The sequence below is a fragment of the Schistocerca cancellata genome, chromosome 6, assembly GCF_023864275.1.
Source record: "Schistocerca cancellata isolate TAMUIC-IGC-003103 chromosome 6, iqSchCanc2.1, whole genome shotgun sequence".
In the NCBI taxonomy this organism is placed as follows: domain Eukaryota; kingdom Metazoa; phylum Arthropoda; class Insecta; order Orthoptera; family Acrididae; genus Schistocerca; species Schistocerca cancellata.
This window is the reverse complement of record NC_064631.1, coordinates 32893857-32906528: the sequence shown is the minus strand read 5'-3', so window position 1 is coordinate 32906528 and position 12672 is coordinate 32893857. Positions and strand designations below refer to the sequence as shown.

At 40.6% G+C, this 12672-nt stretch overlaps 1 protein-coding gene across 1 annotated transcript in view; it reads right to left on the bottom strand.

Annotated features, from left to right (window-relative positions):
* Positions 1-12672, bottom strand: part of LOC126191281 (protein VAC14 homolog) — a 170540-nt gene that overhangs the window by 156143 nt on the left and 1725 nt on the right. The window contains exon 2 of the mRNA XM_049932089.1: positions 9733-9883. Within this exon, the coding sequence (XP_049788046.1) occupies positions 9733-9883 (151 nt within the window). The remainder of the gene's footprint in view (positions 1-9732; positions 9884-12672) is intronic.

The window sequence follows — 12672 nt, the reverse complement described above, 5'->3', positions numbered from 1 at the left end:
ACCGTCGAAGCCGACTCCAAACTTCCGAGGAGGGAGTGAAGGTGTTAAATGAGCTAGTAAAGAATTTCCAGCTTGCCTTCTTGCTATCGCGGATGACACGACGGCATTGCGCACGGAGCTGCTTATAGCGGATACAGTTGGCCAAAGTAGGATGGTGGCGGAAAACGCGAAGAGCACGTCGCCGCTCACGTATTGCGTCACGGCATGCCTCGTTCCACCAAGGAACTGGGGGGCACCGGGGCAATTCGGAGGTGCATGGTATTGAACGTTCCGCAGCTGTAAGAATAACATCTGTAATATGAGTGACCTCATTGTCGACGGTAGGAAAGTGACGGTCATTGAATTTTGCTAGAGACGAAAAAAGTGTCCAATCGGCTTGGGCAAACTTCCAGCGTCGCGGGCGCATATATGGCAGCTGAGGCTGCAGTCTAAGGACACATGGAAAGTGGTCACTCGAGTGTGTATCATCAAGGGCGAACCATTCTAAGCGCCAAGCCAGCGGAACAGTACCGACTGCAAGGTCCAAATGAGATAAATTTGTCGTGGAGGCAGACAAAAATGTAGGGACCCCAGTGTTGAGGCAAACTAGATCCGCTTGGTGGAAGACGTCTAGCAACAGTGAGCCACGTGGGCAAGGATGTGGAGATCCCCAAAGCGGGTGGTGGGCATTGAAGTCCCCAACCAGCAAATAGGGGGGTGGAAGCTGACCAAGAAGATGAAGGAAATCAGCTCGTGCCATTGGTGTGGATGATGGAATGTATACAGTACAAAGAGAGAACATGTATCCAGAAAGGGAAAGACGGACGGCGACAGCTTGGAAGGAAGTGTTTAAGTGGATTGGGTGATAATGGAGAGTATCATGGAGAAGAATCATGAGTCCTCCATGGGCTGGAGAGCCTTCAACAGAGGGGAGATCATACTGGACGGACTGAAAATGAGGGAGAACAAAGCGGTCATGGGGACGCAGCTTTGTTTCCTGAAGACACAAGATGACAGGCGAGTAGGATCGTAAGAGGATAGACAATTCATCCCGATTGGCTCGAATGCCGCGGATATTCCAGTGGACAATAGACATAGGGTGAACAGAAAATGGAGGAATGTGACCAAGGGTGCTGTCAACTCAACGACTGCTCAGAGCTTGCGACCGACAGCATGGAATGGCATTCAGCCGAAGGCAGAAGATCCTGATCCATAGGTTGTTCAGGAGCAGCTCCTGCCACCAGCGATCGGCCGGTTGATCGGCCGTCAGCAGTGAGCCTCGGCGACACAGAAGACGGCCGAGGGTGATTTCCGCCAGGTGGTGCTGTAGATGGGACACACCTTGGCGGAGAAGGAGATGAACTGGTTTTCTTTGTAGCCTTCTTGGAAATATGATGTTTAGATGAAGGAGGAACCGATGGTTGGGAAGTTGGGGTATGTAAAAAATCTTCACGAGTATGCTCTTTTTTCGAAGTCTTGGTGTCTGACTTTTGGGCTCGAGATTTAGCAGAACCCGATGAAGGGTGAGCCATAGAGTGGGCAGGCGAAAGAGGTGAGGTTGAACGGGTGATCTTTGCGCTGGCCGATCTGACGATCGTGGCACTAAAGGTGAGGTCGCAAGTCTGCGTGGCCGCCTCCTTTGTTGGCCGAGGAGAAGCAAGGACAGTGCTGTATTTTCCTGTCGGAGGCACGGTGGGTTGTCGACTGGCGAATAATTTTCGAGCTGCAAAGGTCGACACCTTTTCCTTCACTCTAATTTCCTAGATGAGCTTTTCGTCCTTAAAAACGGGGCAATCTCGAGAGGAAGCAGCGTGGTCACCCATACAGTTGATGCAGCGAGGGGATGGAGGTGGACAAGCACCCTCATGGGCATCCTTGCCACACGTAACACATTTGGCCGGATTGGAACAGGACTGGCTGGTGTGATTGAACCGCTGACACCGATAACAACGCGTAGGGTTTGGGACGTATGGGTGAACGGAAATTATCTCATAGCCTGCTTTGATTTTCGATGGGAGTTGAACTTTGTCAAATGTCAAGAAGACAGTGCGGGTTGGAATGAGGTTTGTGTCAACCCGTTTCATAACTCTATGAACAGCCGTTACACCCTGGTCAGACAGGTAGTGCTGAATTTCTTCATCAGACAATCCATCGAGGGAGCGTGTATATACGATGGTGGTGAGTGTTGTTTAACGTCCCGTCGACAACGAGGTCATTAGAGACGGAGCACAAGTTGGGGTTAGGGAAGGATGGGGAAGGAAATCGGCCGTGCCCTTTCAAAGGAACCATCCCGGCATTTGCCTGAAACGATTTAGGGAAATCACGGAAAACCTAAATCAGGATGGCTGGAGACGGGATTGAACCGTCGTCCTCCCGAATGCGAGTCCAGTGGTGTATATACGACTCCACGTGAGGAATTTAAAGTGCGGTGCGCTTCAACCCGGACAGGGAAGGTGTGGAGCAGTGAAGTACGCAGCAATATTTGTGCCTGGAGGGCACTGACTGTTTCTAACAACAAGGTGCCATTCCGTAATCTGGAACAAGACTTTACAGGACCTGCAATTGCATCGACACCTTTCTGAGTAATGAAAGGGTTGACCGTGGAGAAGTCGTGACCTTCGTCAGACCAAGAAACAACAAGGAACTGTGGCAACGATGGAAGAACTGGCTGTGGCTGAGACTCAGTGAACTTAAGCTTGTGAGCAGACATAGTGGAAGGTGAGGAAACCATTGCGGAAGAATCCCCCATGATTACCGGTGTCTCCAATGGCGCGCTCCTCCCTTGTGGGGGCCCTCTCTGAGGGCACTCCCGCCTTAGGTGATTGTTCACACCTCAGGTCACACCTCCCGACAAACGGACGGAAGGACCAATCGGCACTTTCGGAAGGTATCAGCTTGGGTAATCACCCCTCCCTGGGCCTGGCCGTTACCAGGGGGTACGTACGTGTCCTACCTGTCTACCCGGAGCGGGGAATTACGCGTTACCCCGTCACCGGCTATGCACAAAAATGCGTGGGTCAGCCTTCAGACACGCACAGGGAGGAAGAAAGATAAAGGGAAAGGAAAGAAGAGAGGTCTCAAACGCCGCAGCGGAGAAAAGGGTAAGGAGAAGAGGTAAGGAAAAGAGAGGGACAAAGGAAGGAAGAAGACATACAAGCAAAGAAGGCGAGGAATGCGTTACATTTACGAGCGTCCGTCTCCAGACGTAGGCACAAACCATACTCCCAGATGGGGAGAAAGGGAAGGAAAGAGCCAGAGGTGAGGGGAGGAGGGGCGAAGATGTGGGATGGGTAAGGATGCGGAAAGGGAAGGTATGCAGCCCGGAAAGGAAGGAAGGCCACATCAGCTCGGGGTCCCGTGCTCGCTACGCACGTATCCACAAAAGAGTTGTGGACCCGCTGGGGGGCACACTGAATATGAATGATAACATTTGGTAACACACACAAAGCCTTGCTTGTTAAATTACATTATAATGAAGTCCTCCATACCATTGGACAATTATATTGGACCATCATTTTTAAAAAAATACATGAATGATTTTAACATAACTGTACGGACCATCCATGATTGGCACATGTAGTACCTGCATCAATAAAAATATTTACAACAGCATGTAAGAGAGAGAAAATATTCCTAGCACAGTTTCTTATTGGTTGACTCTTACATAGAAGATTACAGTACCAGTCACTTTTTACAAAGCTATTTATTTATTTAAACTGCAGCGTTACCAGTTTCGAACTGACAGGTTCATCTTCAGATGGCTAGTTCACATTTTACAGTAGATTTCATCTTTTGTTTCCCCAACTAACGAAACTTCCTTGGGGTAGTGGAGCCCTACAACCAAAACAAGATGTGAGACAATATCTTTTTAACAGTAATTGCATCTCACAATGATTTCAAGTGATGTAAACAAATTATTATTACTAAAGGGAAGATGTTTCGGTTACTTATTATGAAGAATCCATGCCATTATATTTCAGTGCAGGTTGCTTATCTTGCAACACCGGAAACACTATAATGCACTTTTTTGTCTATAAATATGCACACACTGAGAAGTTTCATCAAACAGAGGTATGGATACAAAGATGGCGATATTACAACCATAACAATGCCAAAGACTTCCACTCTCAGAGATATTTCATTATCTACATCTACATTCATACTCCACAAGCCAACTAACAGTGTGTGGCGGAGGGTACATTGAGTACCTCTATTGGTTCCCCCTTCTATTTCAGTCTCGTATTGTTCGTGGAAAGAAAGATTGTTGGTATTCCTCTGTGTGGGCTCTAATCTCTCTGATTTTCTCCTCATGGTCTCTTCATAAGATATCTGTAGGAGGGAGAAATGTACTGCTTGACTCCTCGGTGAAGGTATGTTCTCGAAAGTTCAACAAAAGCCCGTACCGAGCTACTGAGCATCTCTCTTGCAGAGTCTTCCACTGGAGTTTATCTATCATCTCCATAATGCTTTCACAATTACTAAATGATCCTGTAACGAAGCACGCTGCTCTCAGTTGGATCTTCTCTATGTCTTGTATCAACCCTATCTGGTACGGATCCCACACTGCTGAGCAGTATTCAAGCAGTGGGCGAACAAGCGTACTGTACCCTACTTCCTTTGTTTTCGGATTGCATTTCCTTAGGATTCTTCCAATGAATCTCAGTCTGGCATCTGCTTTACCGACGATCAACTTTATATGATCATTCCATTTTAAATTACTCTACATTGAGACTGAATTGCCAATCCCTGCACCATGCGTCAATTCGCTGCAGATCCTCCTGCATTTCAGTACAATTTTCCATTGTTACAACCTCTCGATACACCACAGCATCATCTGCAAAAATCCTCAGTGAACTACCGATGTCATCCACAAGGTCATTTATGTATATTGTGAATAGCAACGGTCCTATGACACTCCTCTGCGGCACACCTGAAATCACTCTTACTTTGGAAGACTTCTCTCCATTGAGAGTTACACGCTGCGTTCTGTTATCTAGGAACTCTTCAATCCAATCACACAAATGGTCTGATAGTCCATATGCTCTTACTTTGTTCATTAAACGACTGTGGGGAACTCTATCAAAGCCTTGCAGAAGTCAATGAACACGGCATCTACCTGTGAACCCGTGTCTATGGCCCTCTGAGTTATGTACATGTATGTTACAGTAGAAACTTACAAATAGCTAATGTTACGTTACTTACTATTTACATTGAAAGATAACTGATTAAAGTGAAGATGAACATATAAAGCAGTCAGTTCTAAAGTGTTACTGCAGTGATATTACGTAAATATTATGCTATACATTGGAACAATAGTAAAGGATAAGTGCCAGATTTACATAAATAAATATTACAACTACGGACACATTATGGCATTTATCGAAAGCACATTAAATGGGTTGGGATGGATGTGCATATATAAATATTACATATAATAGTTCTTTGACTTTAAATTGGAAAGCATGTGGTTTGTTCATTGAGGAGATTTTGTGGTGATTTGCTTTTACATACATATATTTCAATCTCCTCAAGCAAATTCATAAGGCTACCTTTCTCAGTATGGTGCAGTACTTGAACATGGTCTTCAATGCTCTTTATTCCATGACTTAGTAGTTGTGTGCATGGCAAATGTAATTTTGAAATGTTGTTCAAATGTATGGCATCTATAAGCTTATTTAACAGTGACTCAATGCTTCTTCCAGTTTGTCCAATATCGTAATAGGAGCAACTTTGACAGACGAGTTTATATACGCCAGATTTTTTGAAATAGGTGGGGGGGGATTGTTATTCTTTAAGTTGTGAACTGCTAAGTGCTGGAGTTTGTCGTGTGTGAGGAAGCTTATTTTAATGTTTGTATTTTTAAATCTCCTACAAAAGATTTGTTGATCATACAATTATACTTTTTGGTGGCATCGTTGAGGAAATAGACACATCAGCAACAAATCTGAGTAGCGTACACAAAAACATTAAATTCACCCTTCAACATGAGACCAACAACAGCACCAATTTCCTAGACATAAATACCACCAACAAAAACCATAAACATTATTTTGAGAGTTATAGAAAACCAACAACCACTGACATATGTATCAATAGCTCATCTTGTCATCCAAACCAGCATAAGATGGCATATTTTAGATCCACACTGAACCATCTACACAAAATTCCACTTGAACCAGTTAAAGAAGAAAAATAAATCAGTATCATTAAACCTATAGCCTCAAACAATAGATACAGCCCTCTCATGATATACAACCTATCACAAAGAATCCAAAAACCATCAGCCAACAATTCTGCACACCAGACAACCATGCAACTTACTCAAGACAGTAGGAAACAGCAGAAAATACATTGCACTACCTTTCCTTGTGAGCATATCCTATAAAATAAGCAACCTATTTAAAAATACAAACATTAAAATAAGCTTCCAGACAAACAACAAACTCTAGCAGTTAGCAGTTTACAACTTAAAGAATAACAACCCCCCACCCCCTTACAAAAATCTGGCATATATAAACTCAGCTGTCTAAGCTGCCCCTCTTACTATACAGGACGAACTGGAAGAAACATTAAGACATGGTTCAAAGAGCATATAGATGCCATACGTTTGAACAACATTTCAAAATCTACATTTGCCACGCACACAACTACTGAGAGTCACGGAATAAAGAGCATTGAAAACCATGTACAAGTATTGCACCATGCTGGGAAAGGTAACCTTAGGAATTTGCTTGAGGAGATTGAAATATATGTATGTAAAAGCAAATCACCACAAAATCTCCTCAATGAACAAACCGAGTTAGCTAATGCAGCCTTTCTTCAAAATTTCCTCCACCTGCTTTCCAATTTAAAGTAAAAAACGATGAAATGTAATACTTACATATACACAGCCATCCCAACCCATTTACTGAGCTTTCAGTAAATGCCATAATATGTCCATGGTTGTAATATTTATTTATGTACATCTGGCACTTAAAACATTTACTATTGTTGCACTGTATAGCACAATATTTACGTAATATCACTGCAGTAACACTTTATAACTGACAGCTTTATTTGTTCATCTTAATTTGAATCAGTTCTCTTTCAATGTAAATAGTAAGTAATGTAACATTAGCAGTTTGTAAATTTCTACTGTCACATACATGTACATAATGAAATATCTCTGAGAGTGGAAGCCTTTGGCATTGTTATGGTTGTAATATCACCATCTTTGTATACATACATCCGTGTGCTGAAACTTCTTAGTGTGTGTGTGTGTGTGTGTGTGTGTGTGTGTGTGTGTGTGTGTGTGTTGCTTTACATTATGTGCATATTTATAGACAAAGTGCATTACACTGTTTTCGGTGCTGCTAGATGATAAACAGCCTGCACTGGAACATAATGGCACGAAACCTTCATCGTAAGTAACTGAAACATCTTCCCTTTAATAATAATAAGTTGTTTACATTACTCAAAATCATTGAGAGGCACAATTACAGTTGAAAAGACATTGTCTCACATCTTGTTTTGGTTATAGGGCACCATCATCCCAAAGAAGTTTCGTCAGTTGGGGAAACAAAAGATGAAATCTAATGTAAAATGTGAACTAGCTGTCTGAAGATGAACCTGATGGTTTGAAACTGGTAACGGCCATGTTTAAATAAATAAATAAATAGCACTGTAAAAAGTGCCTGGTTGCTGTAATATTCTAAGAGCCAACCCACATTTTGTACACAGCTACGGGCTCAAAATGTCAGATTTTGACAAAATAACACATTTTCTTTCTGAAGTCTTGGGTTATGTACACCATCTGGAATAAGGAATTCAATGTGTAATTAAAATTGATACAAGTGAATGATGATCAGTCAACAATGCTCTGAATTACTATTACAGCAAGATTTCCATTTCTGGTGTGTGCTAGACACAAACAGCCTCGTCCTTAATTTTGTTTGGTACCTTGTCTTAGTTTATAAAACCTTTAGTTTGTTCGAATCCAAAACAGTATGTATGTAACTAGCAGCATTTAGATGGGTGCAGAATGCCAGATCTGCAGAAAAATCCAAATATCCACACTTGCATGTCCTGCTACTGTCATATGTTGGGCTACATCCATGGCATTGCCCCCCCCCCCCCCCTCCCTCCCGCCCCGTCATGGAAGGGGAAGGTCACAGTAGAGACAAGTGATGTTAAGACTGATGAACAATTAAGCTATTTGAGTAGGAGAGAGTGATGATGATGGCTTTTCATTGTGTGTCCACCCATAGATTAAGGTAATTAATGCCCACAGAATCACAGTTTATTAATCAGATTTGTGAACTACTTTTCTGGCAGATGCCATTTGTTAAATCTTAATGATAAATTTTGTTTAGTGGTTTAGCATAATTAAAAAATGATATATTTAAAAACTTCTACTTAAAATCTCACTGTAATAGAAATTTGAGAAAAGAATTCTACAGATGAATGTGACTTTCTGACCACTTACTAAAACAATGAAGTAACCAATCACGCAGTAATACAGCCACAACAAAAACAGACAGTTTACATCAAACTTGCAGCAGTAATAATCTAACATACAAACTCTTACCCACAGTTTCTGCATCTCTTAATCCAACATTTCAGGCTATATTTCATCTCCTTTAGCATGTGTATATCTTACCTTTTTCTTACTGAACTCTCTCACATGACGAAGAAACTACTTTAAGACTAAGGCACCAAGAGTGCCGAACAGTTGCATTGATATACAGGCAACATCTCTCAGGCAGCAATGCAGGCATGTATTCTCGCATGCAAATGATCACAGAGGTGCTGAAAGGCATCCTGTTGTAGATTCTCCCAAGCATTTTGTGTCTTTTGTTGCAATATGGCAATGGTTCTTGCAGGCCCTGGAGAATGAGTAAGTTCCTGCTTCATAATGTGCCACACAAGTTAAGTTGGCAAGAGATCTGGTGACATCACTGGCCAGGGCAGTTTCCATACACCACAAAGAGCACATTGCATCACAGCAGCTGTATATGGACGTACACTGTCCTCCTGAAAAAGCACATCATCTCCTTGCTGATGAAATGGCAGTAGCATGAAGATAACAGCTTCTGCAATGTAGCAGGCAATGGTTACTTTACCCTACAGGAACAACATGTGACAGCGAGTTGTAACTGACGGGCCACCACATCATGAAGCCTGGAACTGGACCTGTGTGTCATGGGTGAATGAACTCTACAGTATGCAGCTCACCAGCTCTGCAGGTGTACATCCACCACCTGCATTTCTTGTTTCAGTACAATTCTAAAGGCTCCTTTTATAGCATTTCACAAATGTATGATAATCGTTTGTGATACTTACAATTAATACATCTTGTTCTATGGCTCCCAACCTGGTCTATCAATAATGATGACACTGCTGTTTGCATGGTTTCTTATAATTAGATTAACTGACACTGTCACTGGGACTTTTCTTAACCTGGTGGAAGCCTTTCAGCTCGACTCCACTTAGATGGGATGCATGTTGGTTGTGTTGCATACTTGATAAAGAATCTACTCACAAAGCTGAATAAACTCAATCCCAGATCTTTCTAACTCATCAAAATTTATGCTTATCAACGTGAACATGGGACCACTGTGTCCATAGCTAGTGCCTCTAATTATGCGAGTCACAGGCTCAAATGGAGACAAACAATATTGCAAGTTAAGGGAGATGTCATGTAAGATATACTAAAACTTTAGAGATGTTGTCCTTTTATTTTTTATAAACTCTTTTAGTAAAAACATTTCTTACCTTTCCTAGAGCTACAGCAATTGCAGCCAAACCTATTAAACCACCTTTTCTTGTGTGTGCATTTTGAGAATTTGCAAAATCCTGGCCCAATACCTTCAACAGTCGTTTTATTTGTGTAGTGTTATTTAGTGACGCAAACTCTTTTACCATTCTGAAATAAAAAGAAGAGACTTGAGTACCGTTCTTAAGGAACAATATCAGGGATCATTTCATTTCTACCTTCATATTTATTTCTGTGTCAGTAAAACACACAGAATTCTAGATAATAAATAGGCAGCCTTGTCTGATACACATTCCTTGAATAACCACAAGGCACATTTTTTCCTTATCTGTAATATAGAATACTATGACAAATTCAGCACAATTAACATAGCAAATTCAAATTATTAACAGTCAAAGATAAATAATTACAGTTATATGTTGGCAAGCAGTGGAAGGAAAATAGAGGCTCTGCTATTTTTTCTTAGGAAGTACTTATTTCAGACACAAAAATGTCATTTCATCTATTTTGTATATTTTCATTATCCGGAAAAACATTTTATGGTACATACACAATTTTATACACTATTCACTATAAAAAGAATATACAAAGGCAGTCATAAAATTTCAATTATCATCTTTAAAAAAAAAGTAGAATTCTGTAGGTAATTTTTGTTAGTTTACATGTGGTACTTTGTTAGCTGCATTTGAATGGGAACAATGCTCCAACAATCCCCAATGAGTTGGTGCAAGTGTGTGGAACAATGTACCACTGTATGACAATGGCTGAGTGGTGCAGGTGCTCTCAGTGTAGTCACACTAGTCTGAATAATGAACGAATTGGAAGGCCATCTCTGTGAAGAACAGTGAATTGCAAGAGAAGAATCTACTCACCCCAGTGCTGGATGATCAGTGTATAGCACTCAAGATGATAGTGGAAAAAGTGAAAATCAGTCACACATCAATTCATAACACATTGCATGACATTTTTTGAATGGACATTGGTCATCAGGTGTGACTGCTCATCCCCATTCATAAAGCCCTCTGAACCAGGACAGCAGCATTTTTGATGTGAAATGTTCTTGAACAACCAAAATGCAGACTCCCCCAACCAAGATCTCAACTGAGTTATCCATTATGGGAAAAAACATGTTTCATTGAAGTGCAAATATGTAGAGAAGGACTAACACCATCATCAACTTTCATTTTCATAATTTGATTTATTTTTAATTAATAATCAGAACTTCATAATTACTCCTCATACTAAAGATTGTATCTCCTGACTCCCACAGGTGACCCTTTAAGCCAATTAGGTTTACTGTCAGCAGTTTCACAGAATATATATTCTGTTTTTATTTATCAGACAGTTTAAAAATGATAATGAAGCTTGAAAAGGAAATTGTCAGAAAAAAATAACTGCTACCCAGTAACTTGAACTTATTCTAATAAATGTACAATATCCAGTCATAAAAAAACCATGCCATAAGCTTCAGTGGATTCAAAATTGTTGTGTATAATAAAAAATATTTTAGAAAGAGTTAATAATTATTTGGATTACACCCATGTTTTCAGAGAACTCAGTGAAATATATCCATAGATTCAGAACTAGAATCCTACTCAGATTCAGGATTTTTTCTTGGAGAGCATGTATTCCACTTTATACAACAATTGTACCGTACCTGTGAAAACATGTGGTATGGATTGCAAGTGAAGTGGTAGGTTCCACTAATAACTCATTGGGTACAATAGTTACTTGGTCAGAGGGAGGCCACTTCTATCTTTCATACATAGTGAAGAATTACTGAATATAAGAGGCGTAAAAGAACTGATATGGAGAATTATAAACCAATAGCTCTAATTTCGGTTTAATGCAGAGTACTTAACTTACTCTCAGTTTGAATATAATGATCTAACCACTGTACACATATTCAATGGAACACAGCTGATAATATCCAATAACTAATTTAAAAAATTCTTTCACTTTGTTTTTGGATTAATGGTCTTTTTTCATGTGAGATAGACTTTAACTGCCAAATACTAATCCTATCCAGTAGGCTACAGGTGCTACGAATTTACAGCGTCCCATCTTCGCACTTCCTCTTCACTATTCTGCCAGAAACATCACCCTTTTCTGATAAATAGTTTATAGTGATCAAGGAGGAAACAAAAAGAAAAGTACTGCAAGGAGAAAACAGTCTTATAAATGTTGAGATAAGGGAGATAGAAACACTAACTGTAGTGAAACATCTCGGTTATGCTTCATGTTCGTGTGAAAATGTGAGACACACATGAAACTAGACAGAAGTTAAAAAAAAAAAAAAAACACACACACACACACACACACACACACACACACACACACACACACACACACACACAGACAGAGAGAGAGAGAGAGAGAGAGAGAGAGAGAGAGAGAGAGAGAGAGAAAACAAACTTATGCAAAACAGGAGTGTACCACAGTGGAATTATGTTATATAACCATATGCCTTCTTACTTAGACTGTATACTAACATTAAATACAATAAGGTACAGTTGAAACAATTCTTGCTTGACCACTGCCTCTACTGTCTCAGAATTTCTGGATTGTCCTAATAAGTAAACCTCATTTATCAAATATTTTTAGTTACAGTGTGTATTATGTCACTTTATACAGTAAATTACTCTGAGTTGATAATGTATTCACAATGACTACTGTTATCAAATTGTGTTTACCTATTCTCATTTATCATATGCACATACAACATACTAAAAAATGATTGCAAATAAAAAACGTGTGCACACAGTCACTGTCTCTGGCTGCCAAGGCCAGCGCCTTGTCTAATTCGTAAGGAGGCCTTTTGGCTGAAAGCTTACTTGTCTAATACACTTTTTGTTGTGCCTATCTGTGACTCAGCATCTTTGCTGTATGGAGGGTAGCAATCTATCCTTTTCATAATATTGTCACTATTCCATCCTGGA